This window comes from Eleutherodactylus coqui, chromosome 5 (assembly GCF_035609145.1).
Source record: "Eleutherodactylus coqui strain aEleCoq1 chromosome 5, aEleCoq1.hap1, whole genome shotgun sequence".
Taxonomy (NCBI): Eukaryota; Metazoa; Chordata; class Amphibia; order Anura; family Eleutherodactylidae; genus Eleutherodactylus; species Eleutherodactylus coqui.
Window position 1 is genome coordinate 99,759,124 of NC_089841.1, and position 17,335 is coordinate 99,776,458.

The 17,335-nt window shown below is 43.1% G+C and overlaps 1 protein-coding gene across 2 annotated transcripts in view; it reads left to right on the forward strand.

Moving 5' to 3' along the window:
* Positions 1–17,335, forward strand: part of XRCC4 (X-ray repair cross complementing 4) — a 326,880-nt gene that overhangs the window by 47,651 nt on the left and 261,894 nt on the right. For both annotated transcript variants that reach the window (XM_066601897.1, XM_066601898.1), the window contains 2 exons: positions 3,929–4,073; positions 6,159–6,349. In XM_066601897.1, coding sequence (XP_066457994.1) covers positions 3,935–4,073; positions 6,159–6,349 — 330 coding nt within the window. In that variant the 5' untranslated portion in view covers positions 3,929–3,934. The remainder of the gene's footprint in view (positions 1–3,928; positions 4,074–6,158; positions 6,350–17,335) is intronic.

Consider the following 17,335-nt stretch of genomic DNA (forward strand, 5'->3'; position numbering starts at 1 on the left):
ACATTTCTACAGCATATTGGAATTAATTGTACTTTTAAAATATTACTAATAATAATGTATATAGAGCCCATAACACCGGGGAACAAAAAAAATCATGGTGCCTGAAACTGAATTTTAGATTTTGTCCTGGGACTTTTTGTGCCGCTGATTCCAAAAATGCCATTGATTTTGTTCTAGGAGCTCTAGTTCTTGAGATATTCCTGATGTCATTATCAATTTTTGTTATGACTACTTTATTACTATGCCTAGCAAAAGTGCAAATCCTCTTATTTCTAGCCAATAGGGATCTCCCTTGCTTTTAATTTGCTGCCTATAGCCTGTTGTCATGTGAAGTCCATCTCTAGTAATAGAGATAACAAGACAGATGACTGGAAGTAGAGGAGGGTGATGGCTCATGCTGTCCATAGAACACTGTGGAGAGGGGAGGGAGCAGCTGAAGGGAGAGAGACTCACACAATTGTTGCATTTAATAGTGATTGTTTACTGTGTTTTTGTTACTGAAATTCCACTGCTCAGTACTTCCCTAGTGTCCTACATGATGATATGTATGTGTGTTACAGAGAGTTTGGAAACAGACTCTCCTGTTACTTTGATATGCAGTGTATAGAAGACAGTATAACAGCAGGCTCCTCTGGCCAGCTCAAAGACAACTGAGAATTACTGGTACAGCCTGCAGAGGGGAAAACAGGAAAAAATACAGGATTTGAGTCATATATGGACCAAAATTTTGTTATACACACAGGAGAGCTCAACTTATACTGCAAGGTTTAATTTAATTCAAAAAGGAGTTAAAGCAAACCTTTTTGTCATGATACCAACTTATACAGTATTTTACCATCCAGTAAAAAATGTATGTGTATATATAATGTTTTTCTTTAGCATGGGAGCCTATAGGTGATGGATGACCAACAGATGGCGTAGTATCCATCAAATGCGTTTGTCACAGTCACTCCGTAAAAAAAATGTATACATTAAATGTATACTTCTTTTTTAACATGGGGGCTTATGGGAGACATTTGGCTGACAGATGACATCCGTCTGATGCATATGTTTTTAATATCTCACACCATGCATCTTACGATATGTTGGGTTCAGAGACAAGTTAAGGAAGGACACGCTTGTAGCCTGGTAGTGAGTTACTGGAAGTCTCTTTTTACTTTATTTTGTACAATAAATTCCCAGTATGGATTAACCCTTTCCAATCCAATTTGTATCCTGGTTTTCCTAGGGGACTTACTCTTTTTCTGCCGTTATACAACGGCGCTATATGCTGGCTAAAGCCAGTACTGCATGAGGTGACACGTTGGATAGGCTCTGACAGCAGAGAGGCTGGCAACATACAGTAAGGGAACCCCGACGGACGTCTTTCAACATCGGAGCTGTACAGCCTTAAATTATAATGTCTTCAGAGGTCAGACAGTGGATTGGAGAGGGTTAATTATTAAAGCTATGTTTGCTGGAAAGTTTCTTTCTCTGGCCTACCTACCACATTGTCTATTGCTCACCTCCTTTAATGCCATCCAGTCAGTATCTCCCAGTAAAATATTTCCCATCTTAGCAAAATATAGCCACTCTGCTCTTTAAAACAGGTCTCTGCGCTGCAGGGACCAATGGACAGGCAGTTTTGCTGCCCTTTTAGTGAAAAAGTCCCCCATCAATAAGACAGGCCTGCAGTACTCAGAATGGCCACTATAAATATTAGTGTTTTGAGTATGAACAGGATTGTTCTCAGATGTAAGCAGTGAGGAGGCTGCAGCGCTCACACCAGTGACGTGGCCTCATAAACCAACAGCGTAGCCGGGATCCGGAGCAGTGGACTGCAATGGATCCCATATTGATGGCTTATCCTGACGATAAGCCAGCAATTCTCTCTTTACTCTGGGACAGTATTTTATTATTCCTACAGATTTAGCAATTCCATTTACCAGTAATGGCGTACAGCCATGTGCTCGGGAGCATTTTTTTCTGTGTCTCTTGAGGGCCTTTAATTTGCCCTCTTAATTGAGCAAGAGATTTTTTAGTCCGGAGACTGACCCAAAGAACTTTCCAGTGTGAAGGTGCCGGCGATCACCTGATGAATGAGCAAACCCTCCTACGTTGGGTGATCACATCTTTCATGCAGCCCCAAAATCATTGTTGTGGAAGGCACATATCCCCGCTTTACACAGGAAGGTGTTATTGACTGTGATGAAACCTATGGGGAGGAACAATCGTATGGACAATCGTTCATCCACCATAGTCTGAATCGGCCTGTTTGATTGGTGCTGATCATCATGACAATATCTATAAATGTAAGATGACACTTATTTGGACAATCTGAAGTAAGCAAAAACAATATTAACAAAATGCAGAAATAAAAATAGAAATTAATTGATTAAATGGAACTAAAACCTTGTAGCTTTTCAGGAATGTAGGAAATCAGCCTAGATAAATTCAGAGAAGACTGAAAAAGTATTGAATGTGACTATCGTGGAGGTGGCAAATTGTCCGGCTTGGAGTGATGAAAGAATAGCTCCTAAGGTAAAATAAACATCATTCTAAAAAAAGTTCCTTCTTCCCACCAGTAGTGCTGGAGTCCTGTCGTCTGTCCCTTGTTTATTTGTCTGACATTCAATACCGAAGTAGAAACGTTCTCATCTGTTATCGTCGTTTGGAAATTCGTAGAGATCAAATTGCAAGATACAAAACAAGATGTGTTTGTAAACTTGACCAAAAAGTTTTGTAGTTGGCAGTATGGAGAATTACAGCTGTTCAAAACCTGTGCAGCTGTGTATTAGGGTGAATGCAGATGTTCCGACTGTGAGAATTCTCGCAGCAAGATGCGACCCTGTGCGCCCACAGTGACCCCTGGCTTACTTGTCCAGCGTCTTTACTCTGCTCTGTGGATATGCCGGCTGGCGCGTAGCCGAACATGCATAGTGCAGAGCGAGCGCGTCAGTGATGACACGGCAGTGCGAGCCGCTGTGAGGCTCGCACTGAAATAGGACATGCTGCGATTATGTTACCGCACACGTTTTCACGCGGTCAAATCGTGGCTGTCTGCATAGGATTGCATAGACTAATGCAATCCTATGGCAGCGTGCAACGGTGGAAATTCTGCGTCAAATCTCACCTCTGAATTTCCTTCCGTGTGCATTCAGCTTTAAGAGATTGGTCTGTAGTGTTCAGCTTTGAGTACTGATACTAGTAATGATCTCTCTTTATATAGCACCAACACTTTATAAGCCAGGGGGAGCATGAACAGGTAACATGAGATGTTACATACAGTATTTAAACAATTTGAAGAATAGACGTGAACTTACTTACAGATTAAGCTGTTATGGCATGCTCCTCACAGCGGCTCCTTCATCATGACTATATGTATTAAGTCTGCATTAAAACCACGGGGGAACGAATTTCTGCTTTTTCGTCTTTTTTTGTTTGAGAAGTCTTTGCCCAATCCACAAGGGCATATTTGCATTACGTAATCCGAAGATGGCATCCGCCTCCGTATTCCACAGCAAATACTGCCCATAGACCTGTTATAGAAAATCGCTTTTCCGTGTCCACGAGCGGAAATCACTTGCGATTTGCCGCTCGCGGAGGGAAAATCGCAGCATGTTCTAATTTCGGCGCAGATGGCTTTCATTGAAGTCAATGCAAGCCGTCCGATCCATGTTTGTCATCGCCTAGCAATGGCACGGCGTCATCTGTACTGCGCATGTGCCTTGGCGCGCTGGCTGGCACATCTGCATTACAGATAAGGAACACTGTGAATAGGTCCACAGGGGTCACCAGCTGGGTACCGGGTCAGATTTCGCTGTGGGATCCCACATGTGGATCCTAACCAGCCATGTGCAGGCGGCTTTTGTCTAATTTTCTTGAGAACCCTTGTAACTTCATTTGATATTTTTCTATATTTACATATATAATTATTTTATGTTTACAGCTCAACATGGAGAAAAAAGTGAGGAAAATCACAATTGCATCCCAACCAGAAGCTACATATTTCCTGCAGCTAGCCTGGAAGAAAGAGTTAGACAGTGGATTTAGTTTAACTCTCTGTGATGGGCACACTGCATGGGTCGGTGAAGGTAAATTCAAAAAACCGTTTTTATGCTGATGCTTTATTTACAGTCCATCCATTATCATTTTTATATGTTACTTAGCTGCTGATATATGAAAATATTACCTAGAAATCTACGACTCATCCTCTTGGGTGAAGCATTTCCAGAACCTTCCATCTATTTCGATCATCTTTCTTCTTCTCATTGGTCACCGATACTAAATATTATCATGTCTTTAATTACGCATTGAGTTTTATTTCCCCGCTACATGTTGAAGGGCTGCATATGTATTGGAGGGCAGTATAGTACATGTGAATGAAGGCCATTCACATGTACTATATTGTAACTTTTCATGGACTTCCAGTGCAAAAGTTGCAATGAAAATGTGAAACATATCTGCCACATGTAAACCCGATCAAATACAAATCTAGCACTGCTTTTAATACATTTTTGCTTAATGGTAAAAGTCAAACTAACATCATTCTTTACTGTTGTTTAGCCATTGTATTATGTGGAGTAGAGAAAATCAGGATAAATAGACTATGGTATGAGTTGAGCCTCTCTACAGTATAAAGTCTATATCTATAAAGTACTGTTTCTTTACTTTGAAGTTCCCTGGAACCTGGCCAGGACTTTCCTAGAACATAGCAGCACTATGGCCTGTCACACAGTAGAGATGGCACACAGATTTCAACCCTGTCCAAAGATGCTTGGTAAAACAGTCTATGGATCGCAGCCTACAAATGGCAGTAGGACAGAATTATACGATATATTACCCATCTCTACACCAAGTTTTCTGAGTAGGACTGCCAGTAAGGGGTTCCCTGGGAGTGAAGAAACTGGTCACAGGTTCCCACAGGGTAGTAAGCTTAGTAACCACTGGTGTGATGCATACTATAGATTCAAAAAGTAGAAGTTGGTAAAGATCAGCAAGTAGAAACCTCCCTGTGTGTAATTCTAGTTAAATGGTCACTATTGTTTCAACAAGCATTGCATAGATCAATAATACAGGTGAATATAAGACACTTTGTAATACATCTAATAAAGTCAATTCTTAGCAGTATCGCTGGCATCGCTCAGAGCACGGCCAGCATTGAGGCGGGCCGGCCGGGAGTGCTGTCTCTCTGCCTGCCTCCATTCACTGTAAGCAGATAGTCGTTCAGAACTGACCGACTGCAGTTTACACTGAACGGCTTATCATTCAGGTTTCTGCATGCACAAACGGAATGACCGAACAACTCTCGCTCAGACATTCGGTCTCTGTGTGCTTTTACACAGGACAACTATCGTTCAAACTCCCACTGGAGCGCCGGGATTTGAACAACGTTTAACAATATCGATCCGTGTAAAAGGGCCTCAACACAACATTTATCTCTCTTTATCAGTTAATTAGACATTAGAGGTTTGTTTTATTAGGATAAATCTCTTATTCATCATAATGGTCTTTAAAAACCAAAATCATTATTGTAAGCAGCCTACTTTTTTTCTTGTAGCTTATAATGCTTGTGTTAGCTTGAATAGAAGCAGTCATTATAAGATATAATAGTAGGGTAATGATGAGCTACATAATTCACAAAAAGTCATGAGATCGCGTCAGTCTCTCTAAAGAATGACGACGCATGTTAGTATACACTGCAGTACTTTAGTTTTCCTCTTTATGACTCTTTTAATCAATATGAAACAATGTCAGGACACCATGCTAAACAAACTATCACTACCATGTCCAAGATTCAGAGTCTTTTAGGCCTCATGTCCACTAGCTAAATGGAATTGCAGAGGATTTTGCCCATAGGGAATCATTGGCCATCCGCGGTCCATTAAATTGATTTTTGCACCCGCGGATGGCATTTTAAAAGAATTGCGTCTTTCACGCGCGGGAGAAAAAACGCGGCATGCTCCATTCTGCCGCGGATGCCGCGCGGATCGGCAACATTGCTATCACATTGATAGCAATGTGTGCGGATATCTGCATGCAAAAAAAATACCATTTAAAGTGAATCCCCCGCAGAAATCCGCGGCAGATTCTGCGCGGATTGTATTTTTCAAGTGGACATGAGGCCTTAGTCCTTATATCTGGAATTCTTACCACTGAATATTCTCTTTTTCAAACAGTGTCCAAGGAGGATTTGTCCAGAGAAGCAGCGGATATGGAGATGGAGCGTTCGAAGTATGTTGAAGAGTTAAAAAAAGCGTTAATCACCGCGCCACAGACTGGCAGCAAGTATAGCTTTGACCTTGTGAAAGATGAAGAAAACCCTGAAATGTATTGTTTTACGTATGAGAAAACATTAAAAGATATAGCGGTGAGTACAATACTTGGTATTACTAGAGATGAGAGAAATGAAGTCAGGCAGCAATGATAATATGTGTATCCATGATGGTTGCCTTACACAATAGTACTATCTAGTACATAACAGAACAATCTCTCTACAAGCGACTGCTGATAAAGTGTCATCAACATGAAATGTTGCATTCACTACAGACAGTTATTTCTCTCTATCTGGATCAGTTGTAGCAATCGTTAGTGTGATTGGTGCATTGTGATAACTCTATTTACAGCATTGCAGTACATTGTAGTCGAGTTATCGGTACTCATTAAGGCCTCATGTCCATGGGAGGGTTGGATTCTGCATGCGGGAGCCCGCAGCGGAATCCGACTCTGCCTGCAGCCGGTGACCCTGCGTACCTGTCTGGGTTGTATTTTTCCTGTATTGCAGATGTGTGCGGAAGCATTCATTGGCCGGCGCACATGTGCAGTGGAGGTTTCCCCCACCCCCACCCCCAAACTCCTGCTTTCCCGTGGAGTTTGACATTGCAGACGGGCTTAAATGTCAGATGGCTCCTATACAGCAGTATTCCCCAGTCTCTGGCTGACTTGGGAGCCACTTGTGGCCTTTTACAACCTGCATGTGACTCCTCAGTAGTTGTGGGCACATTGCAATAGACCGCCCCTTTAACTTCAAAACAACAGCATCAGTTCTTCTAGCTACACTTGTATGCAGTTTTAGTAGGACCTCGGCAGGGAGCTTGTTCCAAACATCTTGGAGATCTAACCAGAGATCCTCTATGGATGTAGCTTGCTGAAAACTTTCTGTCTCTCCATGTGATGCCAGACAGACTGGATGATGATAAGATCAGGGCTTTCTGTGGCCATATTATCACTTCCAGGACTTCTTGTTCCTCTTGACGCTGAAATAGTTGTTATTGATATTGTATGGATATTTGGGGTCGTTGTCCTTCTGTAGAATAAATTTGAAGCCAATATGGCCTCCCTCACACAGGCGCTTTTTTCCGCGATTACCGCTGAGTTTTTAGCGTCGCACTAATCGCGGTATACCGCTCCCATTGTTTTCAATGGAGCCTCTCAGATAGCTGCTTGATCACAGTGCTGTCCAGCTTTGTGACTTTCAAGCGGAGTCTGTTCTCATTTTGACGTTTGGCGCACCTCACCCATGATAAGGTATGCTAAACTCCGCTGCTGGCTGCAGGGAGCTGCGACCGAAAGCGAAAGTAAAATCGCGGTGCTTTGCCTTAGGCATCTTCTAGTTTTAGAAAAAAAATCTTACTTTGCACCTTTTTTTAGCACACCTGCCTAAAACTGTGGCCCAGCACTGTATAAGCACCCTAACTTAGGTCTTCAAAGGTAACCTGACACTATCTGCTCTCTTGTCTATTTTAGTACACACTTGTATTCCTCATAGACAAATAATTTTGGAACATAGTTTCTTAGAACTCTGTGATAAGGGCATATAGGATATAACTTGGGGTAGAAGCTTTCTTTATGAAAGTGCAAATATTAAAATCACATTGCAATATCATATAAGATTACAATTGCAAAATATCGCATGTGACTTGAATAGTACTCTGCAAGGAAAAAATGGCATGGGAACCAATAGGAATACTTTCCATGTTATCTCATACTAAGTGGCCTATTCTGCAGAATGGAAGCGTCCGGAACCTATAATATTTCTAGGAAAACAGTGCAGACCATCGTTGTTTCTGGTTGTTCCTTCCATAGTAATGTTTGGCTTCCATATGGTACAGATCCATACCAGTCCAATAGAGTTCATATACAATGGCATTGTTATTACATGTAGGTTACCGTCGCCCCATGTGATGGTTTGTTTGCACAGACGTGCTTTCTTATGCAGTCACACCCTGCCATAGGAAAACATTGGGGCATTCTCCATCAATAGTGTATGGACTCTGATCCCCCCATATAAGTCAATGGAGACAGATAGATCCCTTTGGATGCTGTATAAGTGGGGCTTTTCATTCATGAGTGAAATGTACATCAGTTGGAGATTCTGCTTTAAACTAATTTATTCTGTTTTGATACAGTACCCATTTCCACCTCATGCAGAAAGAAATAGAGCAAATAAGATACCCTTATTGAACACTACTTGTACAAGGAAACGTACAAAAATCAGTGTGGTACCACACACAACTGCATTGATGGAGTTTGCACATCTCCACGGAGTACTGCATGATCCCTTATTTTTCATTTCATGCCTGAGGACTAGGAAGGCCAGATTGGCTTGCTTTTGACCCTTTCCAATCCACTGTCTGAACTCTGAAGACATTATGATTTAAGGCTGTACAGCTCCGATGTTGGAAGACGTCCGTTGGGGTTCTCTTACTGTACATTGCTAGCCTCTATGCTGCCGGAGCCTATCCAACATGTCACCTCGCGCAGTACTGGCTTTAGCCAGCAGATAGCGCTGTTGTAGAACAACAGACAAAGAGTAACCCCTCCAGTATACAAATTGGATTGGAAAGGGTTAATGTCGGCAAAAGTGCTATTAGCAAAATACCTATCTGGAGATTTTTACGTTTTCCAGCTATGGTGTAACGGCCCCAAAGGTCGCACAGGGTATTTTTGGGGTCAGTAAGTCCCTGGGGATCCTCCTCTGTATTCTTCCGGGGTCAGTGGAAGTGCCTTGTGGGTGAAACCCCCTGGTTTCTCCCACTATCAGGTTTTCCTAGTCACAGTGGCCGTTCTGAAGGAGGGGGCGGAGTCTATGTCAGGAGCATTATTTTGATTGGACATTTCACCACCCAGCAACAGGTCTGTGATTGGTAGAGGAATTCCAGTCAGAGTAATTTCAAGTGTGCGTACGTTGTCAGTTAGGAGATGGAGTCTAGCTATTGATGAGGAAGGAGGCCAAGAGCAGAGCAGGAGAGAAAGACTAGAAAGTGCAGCAAGGAGATAGAAGTGTGTGGACAGACAGACAGACAGACAGGAAGGAAGGAAAGGGATGGGATAGGATACTGGAGGCAGTGAGAGGAACTGCTGACAGAGAAGGAGGAGAAGAGGCACCGTTGGGATCGGAGAAGTCGTTGGAAGTGGTGAGAGGCCATCGGTTGGTGGCCGGTAGCAGGCTTCAGTGTAGGCGTCGGCTGAGTAGGAGACTGTTAATGCAGTGGGGTGATAAGGGGAAGTCAGGTGGTCTGGTGCAGTGCCTTCATCCCATCCAAACTTTCCCAGTCGAGACTAGGGATCCTCCAGTTCCCCAGGATAATTTAAAGTGTTCCTCTCTATAACAACGGGTCTCATATGCTTCCTGTTAAGGGTTGGTAATCACGCTTATTTTATCTATGCGACTGACATATTTAATCCTTATTAGAGATGAGCGAGTATACTCGCTAAGGCACATTACTGGAGCGAGTAGTGCCTTATTCGAGTATCTGCCCGCTCATCTCTAAAGATTCAGCTGCCGGCGAGTTGCGGGGAGCGGCGGGGAGGAACGGAGGGGAGATCTCTCTCTCACTCTCTCCCCCCCCCCCCCCCCCCCCCCGCTCCCCCTGCTCACTCCCACAACTCACCTGTCACCCGCGCCGGCACCCGAATCTTTAGAGACGAGCGGGCAGGTGCTCGAATAAGGCACTACTCGCTCGAGTAGTTTGCCTTAGCGAGTACGCTCGCTCATCTCTAATCCTTATCTTCCTACGTATTTCTTGCAATATTTTGTAAATTCAATACAAACTGTTTTTTTATTTATTTTGAATAATCTGTGTTGGCGTATAACTTCTTTATTACTTTATTACTCTGTTTCTAAGCAGGGTCAGTCACACCAACGTTGGTTAGGGGTAGCGTTCCCATTCCTGTACTACTGTTACTATTATTTGCCTTATTCTGTGTCCCCCTGCCTTTTGGTGATATCATCCATGTCTATATTGGTCTATAAGGACATTATTTACATCTGGGTCTGACATGTTAGTGATGTCTGTGAAGGGGCGCTCTACTTACTCCCTGCACGAATGTAACAGTCATATTCAAAATACTTCACAGACTTGATTCAATATCTAGCTTCTTCCACCAAGTAAACTTGTGTCCTGAGAGGTTATAGGGGAGCGAAGAATAATTTTTTCCCCAATGCATTATGTTTGAGAGATGTGAAGTTCTTGGTTTCTGTCGCACATCTTGCTGCGTGTCATAGAAACAAATGCATTAAAGGAGATGTCCCGCGCCGAAACGGGTTTTTTTTTTTTTAAACCCCCCCCCCCGTTCGGCGCGAGACAACCCCGATGCAGGGGTTAAAAAAACCACCCGCACAGCGCTTACCTGAATCCCGGCGGTCCGGCGTCTTCATACTCACCTGCTGAAGATGGCCGCCGGGATCCTCTGTCTTCATGGACCGCAGGGCTTCTGTGCGGTCCATTGCCGATTCCAGCCTCCTGATTGGCTGGAATCGGCACGTGACGGGGCGGAGCTACACGGAGCTACACGGAGCCCCATAGAGAAGAGGAGAAGACCCGGACTGCGCAAGCGCGGCTAATTTGGCCATCGGAGGGCGAAAATTAGTCGGCACCATGGAGACGAGGACGCCAGCAACGGAGCAGGTAAGTATAAAACTTTTTATAACTTCTGTATGGCTCATAATTAATGCACAATGTACATTACAAAGTGCATTATTATGGCCATGCAGAAGTGTATAGACCCACTTGCTGCCTCGGGACATCTCCTTTAAGATTGGGCATGCATCTCAACCTTCCCGAAACGCATCCCGTTCTGGTTATTTTCGCTAGAACAGCCCTTTGTTCACATGAATTGCAATATAAATAATCCACAGGAAATGGATGTACTGTATTTTCTTATTGTTTAGATTTGTTTATTTCCTGAATCAGAAAACAAAGAAATCCAGCAGGGGGTTCTGCTTACGGTTCAACATATGTTTTCCATGAAGATGTGCTTACTCAAGCTCTCACACTTCAGACGCATAGAAAACTTCTAGGAGGGTTTGGTAACATATATCATCTGGGATGTTCAAACGAAAATCTGTGCCTGTATTATTCATTCTGACATTATAGAGCTCTTAGGACGCACAACTGCCTGCTTTACCACCAGCGGAGAGGATTTCCAACTCTGTCATTTCTTTACTGAGTTTTAACGGGCTCACTTTAACTCTTTAAAGAGACTCTGTCAGCTCGGACCACCCACAGAAACTACAGCCATGAATGAACAGTTCACATAGGCAATGCACGTCTAACAAATTTGTGTCTATGTGATAAGTAGCAAAACTGCTAATTACTTTATTTACCAAACATGACGTTTTTGTGCTGAAAAAACCCTCTGAAGTGCTGACCACTAGGGGTCTTTCTTTCTTCTAATTTGCTGTCCACTACCTGTTGTCAAGTGAAGTTCATCACTAGTAACAGAGAAATCAAGACTAATAACAGGAAGTGGAGGGGGTGGCGTCTCATTCTGCCCATAGAAGTCTGTGGAGAGAAAAGGAGGAAGGGCCTGCAATAGGAAGACAGAGGGGCTCACACAGACATACTGGTGTAGCTAAAATACTTCCATAGTAAAATAGTGTGTAAGGCTGAAAAAAAGATACATGTCAATCCTGTTGAGCCTATTATCTTGTAATGTTGATCCAGAGGAAGGCAAAAAAAAATCTGGTGGTAGAGAATTTTCCTACTCCATTCACCCATCTCCCCCACATGCTTCAGTTTGAGTATATAGCCAGATATCCAACTTTCCTATTCATTTGGATGCTTTATAGAGTTAGGAACCCATCCAATAAGGTTCACCTGGAAGTAGGGGATGGGCCGACATGTTTAGATCAAAATGTGCGTAAAGAACATTGCATTTTTTTATGCAGTTAGTATAAACAACAGTTGTGCAATTTTATTCAGATATTAAATGTGCGTGAGTGCTGAAACGTGTGTTTCTGTTACTATATATTAGAAACTGCCATTCTGAGGTGGTGAGGATTATATTAAACAAGTAAGGCCTCCTGTCCACGGGTGATATTTCACTGCGTTACCCGCGGAGATAATCTGGACGTGGGTAACGCAATGAATACTTTCTATAGGATAACTATGGAAAGCGCAGCCCGATGTACACGACAGTAAAAATCACAGCTTTTCGTGATTCTCCACGATGAACCTATAATAAAGATGAATTCATCACGGAAAATCGTGCATAAAATCATAAAATCATAGAATGGTAGAGTTGGAAGGGACCGCCAGGGTCATCTGGTCCAACCCCCTGCTCAGTGCAAGATTCACTAAATCATCCCAGACATATATTTGTCCAGCCTTTGTTTGAACACTTCCATTGAAGGAGAACTCACAACCTCTCATGGCAACCTGTTCCACTTATTGATCACCCTCACTGTCAGAAAGTGTCCTCTAATATCTAATCTGTGTCTCCTCCCTTTGTTTCATCCCATTGCTTCTAGCCTTTCCTTGTGCAAATGAGAATAGGCCTGATCCCTCTGCAGTGTGACAGCCCTTCAGATATTTGTAGACCGCTATTAAGTCTCCCGCCTTCTTTTTTGTAAGCTAAACATTCCCAGATCCTTTAACCTTTCCTCATAGGACATGATTTGCAGACCGCTTACCATCTTGGTAACTCTTCTCTGAACTTGCTCCAGTTTGTCTATGTCTTTTTTTAAAGTTGGGTGCCTAGAACTGGACACAATATTCCATTCTGTTAGTCGCTGCCCACTGTGCAAGCTTTTCTAGATCTTTTTGATCTAGAAATCGCAGTGACAGTGCTCCCCCACGGTGGAAATCCACAGCGGTATATCACAACACCTGTGGACAGCCGGCCTAACAGTGCCAGTAACACCCCCAATTCAAGCAATCTCTAATGCAAAGATCAGCTGTTGCGGATTGACAGTCGAGACCATGTCGTGGCATGGTGGCTTCAACACAGTTAAAGACCTGTTGTCTTCATTAAGCAGGTCACCATGTGCAGAGTCTGCTGGTGCTGTCTGCCTTTGCTGCATGGATGCATGCTGGATTAGCCATGCCTGGGATTAGGGTGGAGGTATGGTTTTCTATTCATTCTGCTAGTTTTTCAGGTGAAGTGTAGCTATATATTCTTACCCCTTCTGGTGATCAGTGCTGCTTATTCCATTCCATAGTGGAGAAGTTGGAGTTTGGAGCTCTGCTGAGCTGGGTGTTTTTTCTACTTGCAGATAAGTGGCTGCAGGTTCTTTTTAAGTTGTATTGTTGCTTTTCATTTCTGTTTTTGATTTGTGTGTCGGTTCATCTCTCCAGGGGTTCCTATAGGGACAATCAGGGCCCAGAAAGAAGACAGTGGGGCCGCCTTTTATCAAGGCGATGACCCTGCTTTAGGCAGGGACCCATCACCTCCCTGCTAGGTTAGGGCCAGACTTCCTTTCCTCTTCCTGGAGTGGTGCTACCGTCCCGCATAGCGTACTGTGACTTTTTCAAACTGTGTGTACATTCCCTGTTGCCGTGCTGAGTTTTTAGTCTTTTGTGTCGCACGGGCTTTACATCTGGGCTATGTATTTCAGTTGTTGTGCGCACTGTTCTTCGGTGCATAAGTCTATCTACTAGTAGTCGTGAACATCACACTGCATCCGTGCTAAGCGTGGTGCTTGTGAGCCGCATGGATGTGACATCGGCAAACACAAAAATCTTTTACAATGGCCTCCCCATGTGATAACTGCTGGGTTGGAGACTCACTTACTGACTGAGTGGCAAGCTTGCATGTATCAAGATATTTTTATGTTACATAGGCCCAATTAATTTGGAACATATAATTTGTATTAAATTTTAAATCATAGAAGATATTCCATATATACTGTATTACCAAAGTTTGAGGACACCTGACCATCATACATGTATGAGCTTGTTAGATAACAGTTTCTAATGCTATGAGTATTAATGTGGAGTTTGACCTCCCTTTTGTGGCTATAACGGCCTCCACTCTTCAGGGAAGGCTTTCCACAATAATTTGGAGTGTCTGTGGGATTTTTTAAGCAATAGTATTAGTACTTCAGAACCAGAGGAAAATAAAAAACTATTCTTTTATAGTATGTTTGAAAACAGGATATGCACATCTGGAAAAAGCATTTACATGTTCTGAATCAGCGATGGATTCTTAGCCATACCATCCTGCTGTATGGAACTTTGTGCAATCAGTCAAGTTCCTCCACACCAAACTTGTGAACCATATATTTATGGACCTCGCTTTGTACAGCAGGGCAGAGCCGTACTGGAACAGGAAAGGGTCTTCTCCAAACTATTGCTGCAAAGTTGAAAGCAAAAATTGTGTAAATTGTCTGTGTAGGCTGTAGCATTACTATTAGCCTTTACTGGAAGTACGGTGTAAAACCCTGAGAACCAGCCTCAGACCATTATCCTTCCTCCATGACCCTATCCAGTCTTTTGCCAAACCACATTCATCCAACAGACTACCAGATGGTGAATGTAATCCATCACCCCTCGGGCACACTTCTATTACTCCAGCGTCCAGTGGTGGTGTGCTTTATAGAGCCCCACTCTAGGGTTGGTATTGCATGTGGGAATCTTAGGCTTATAATACAACTATTTGACAATTGAACACATCATGAATCTCCTGACCCACAGTTCTTATGCTACTGTTGCTTCCAGAGGAAGTTGGAATTTTGTAGTATGTGATTCTTCAGAGGATAGGCAATTATTCTTTATAAGCCATAAGCTTCAGCTCTTCATGTTTGTGGTCTGTCGAACCACCTTTGCTCTTTTAAGTACTATGAAGATTCAGTAACCGACTCCGATACACTTCAGCTAGAATGCGATGACTTAAATATTAACTTTATTCAAGTTGTCAAATATAGAAGTTTCCATTAGAAGTAAGAAATATAATATTGAATATGGGCCTAATAATGATGGTGACAGCCCTGGCCCTGATGAAGTTAATGAGCCTTTGACGCACGAAAAGTCATAGTTCAGCACACAGGAGAGGAAAAAACCCCAGTAGAGGAAACTTCTAGGGAACCATGGCTCATTTTCTAAATCTCATTCACTTTGCTGTTACAGCTATTGTGAATCCCCAGCAAATCTATAGTAATGTGACCCCCTATATTGGTGGCAGTGGGAAGACCCCCTATTGCGGCACCCTAGTGGCAGTGGGAAAGAGGCCCCCCCTATCACGGCAGCATAGTTGCAGTGGAAAAGAAACCCCCTATTGCGGCACCCAATAGGCAGTGGGAAAGCGACTCTCCCCCCCCCCCCCATGGTGACACTCAAGTGGCAGTGGGAAAGAGACCCTTCTATGGCGGCACCCAAGGGGCAGTGGGAAAGAGATACCCCTATGGCGGTACCCAAACGGCAGTATGAAAGCTCCCCCCTTCCCTTGCCTATGGTGGCACCTTCACTACGGTGAAAGTTCAGTAAATGTCATGTCCATTGGTTGAGAACACAGCTGAGCATGCATTCTGGTCCTTTATGCCACAGATGTAAAGGTCTTCTTTGTTCTATATGTCTCTGGTGGGATGACAGCATGCAAAAATGTAGCTTTCTCCAATGCTGCGAGCAGCCCTGGATAATTCACGCCGGCTAGATGATAACAACAGGTGGAAAATAGAACCTATGAGAAAAGAGGTAAATATAATGAAAGAAATAGGGCTTCATGTTTCCAGATATTACAGTGCTGCCACTGTGCAAGGACAGCAAGAGCCATAGTTGGCACTGGGCACTGTAGGTCCAATGCCTAGGGTGGTGTAGAGTTGGGGGCGGCCATAGCCCTTTAAAATGTTTTTATTTTTTAAAGCCTCTTCCCTGTCTCCTGCTGGACTTACTAATAAAATGGTGTTTTTACTATTATTTGAGGTACGGTTAATCTGTATATACAGATTCCAGATTCGGGTAAAGCAAAGTCTGCTCTGTATTTCCAAATATGAGGACCTGGCTTAGCAATGCCATATATAAATGTCTCTGAGGGGCGTTCATGTTGATCAATTGTGATTATTTTTATGCTGTTACAATTGATGATAAATTATGGTTTTATTGTTGATCTTTACATTTTTTAACACTGAACAAATACAATTGTAAGTGTTCAAAAAGAAGCAAATCATCAGGATAATTGGCGAGCCTAAATGAGATTTTAATGGGGTCGTATTCAGGCTTAATGGGGTTCTGTCATTAAAAAAAAATCAATATTTACCTATTCCTCCTCCATCAGTCTTCTTACCGCATCTTCTCCCCACGTTGGCGGGATCCTCTTCTTCCGGGGGCGAAGCGTACATTCACAGGCAGGCAGTCAGTCTCCTTCCTGCAGGTCAGTGTACGTTATGTCACTAGTGACGTAATGTTCCCTGTCTAGCAGAGAATTCCGAGCCATTGCCGAGACTGCTCATGTGTGTTGTCTCGTGACTATAGTATATGAACTCTCACTGCAAAACAGTGCGCATGCGTAGTCTCTGCAATAGCTCGGCATTCCCTGCTAGGCAGTGAAGGTTACATCACTAGTGACATAACCTACACTGACCTGCAGGATAGAGACGGCTGAGAATAGATGCTCCAAAACAAGAAGAGGATCTCTCTGGCTTGCGGTGAGGTGACCAGAGACTGTAGGGGCCAGAAGAAGATCGCTGAGGAGAAGATGTGGTAAGAAGACTGATGGGGAGGAATAGATAAGTATTTATTTTTTTTATGACAGAACCCCTTTAAGCGCAGCATGAGCTGTAAATATGGCTCTGAGGACCGCAGAGGACTCTTATCCATGCAGAAGCATTAGATCGTTCTCGGTCATCATACATATGACAATTTCATCACTGACAGAGAACATCCGCTCCACAAGGATTCTTACCACTGACATTACATACATGGTGTTTATCGTCACACTTACCGCTTGTTCTACTTTCTTTCTATATATTTTCACTTTCTTGTTTCCTCCGCTTTAATGTGGCTTTTCTTATTTTCTTCTGAACTGGATATTCTGAGAAATATTAATGATAAAATCATATATAAAATGCTATCTCTATATAGTAGTGGTGGTATTTTAATCTCGCAGTCTATAGTCCTGATAACCTGTCATATATATG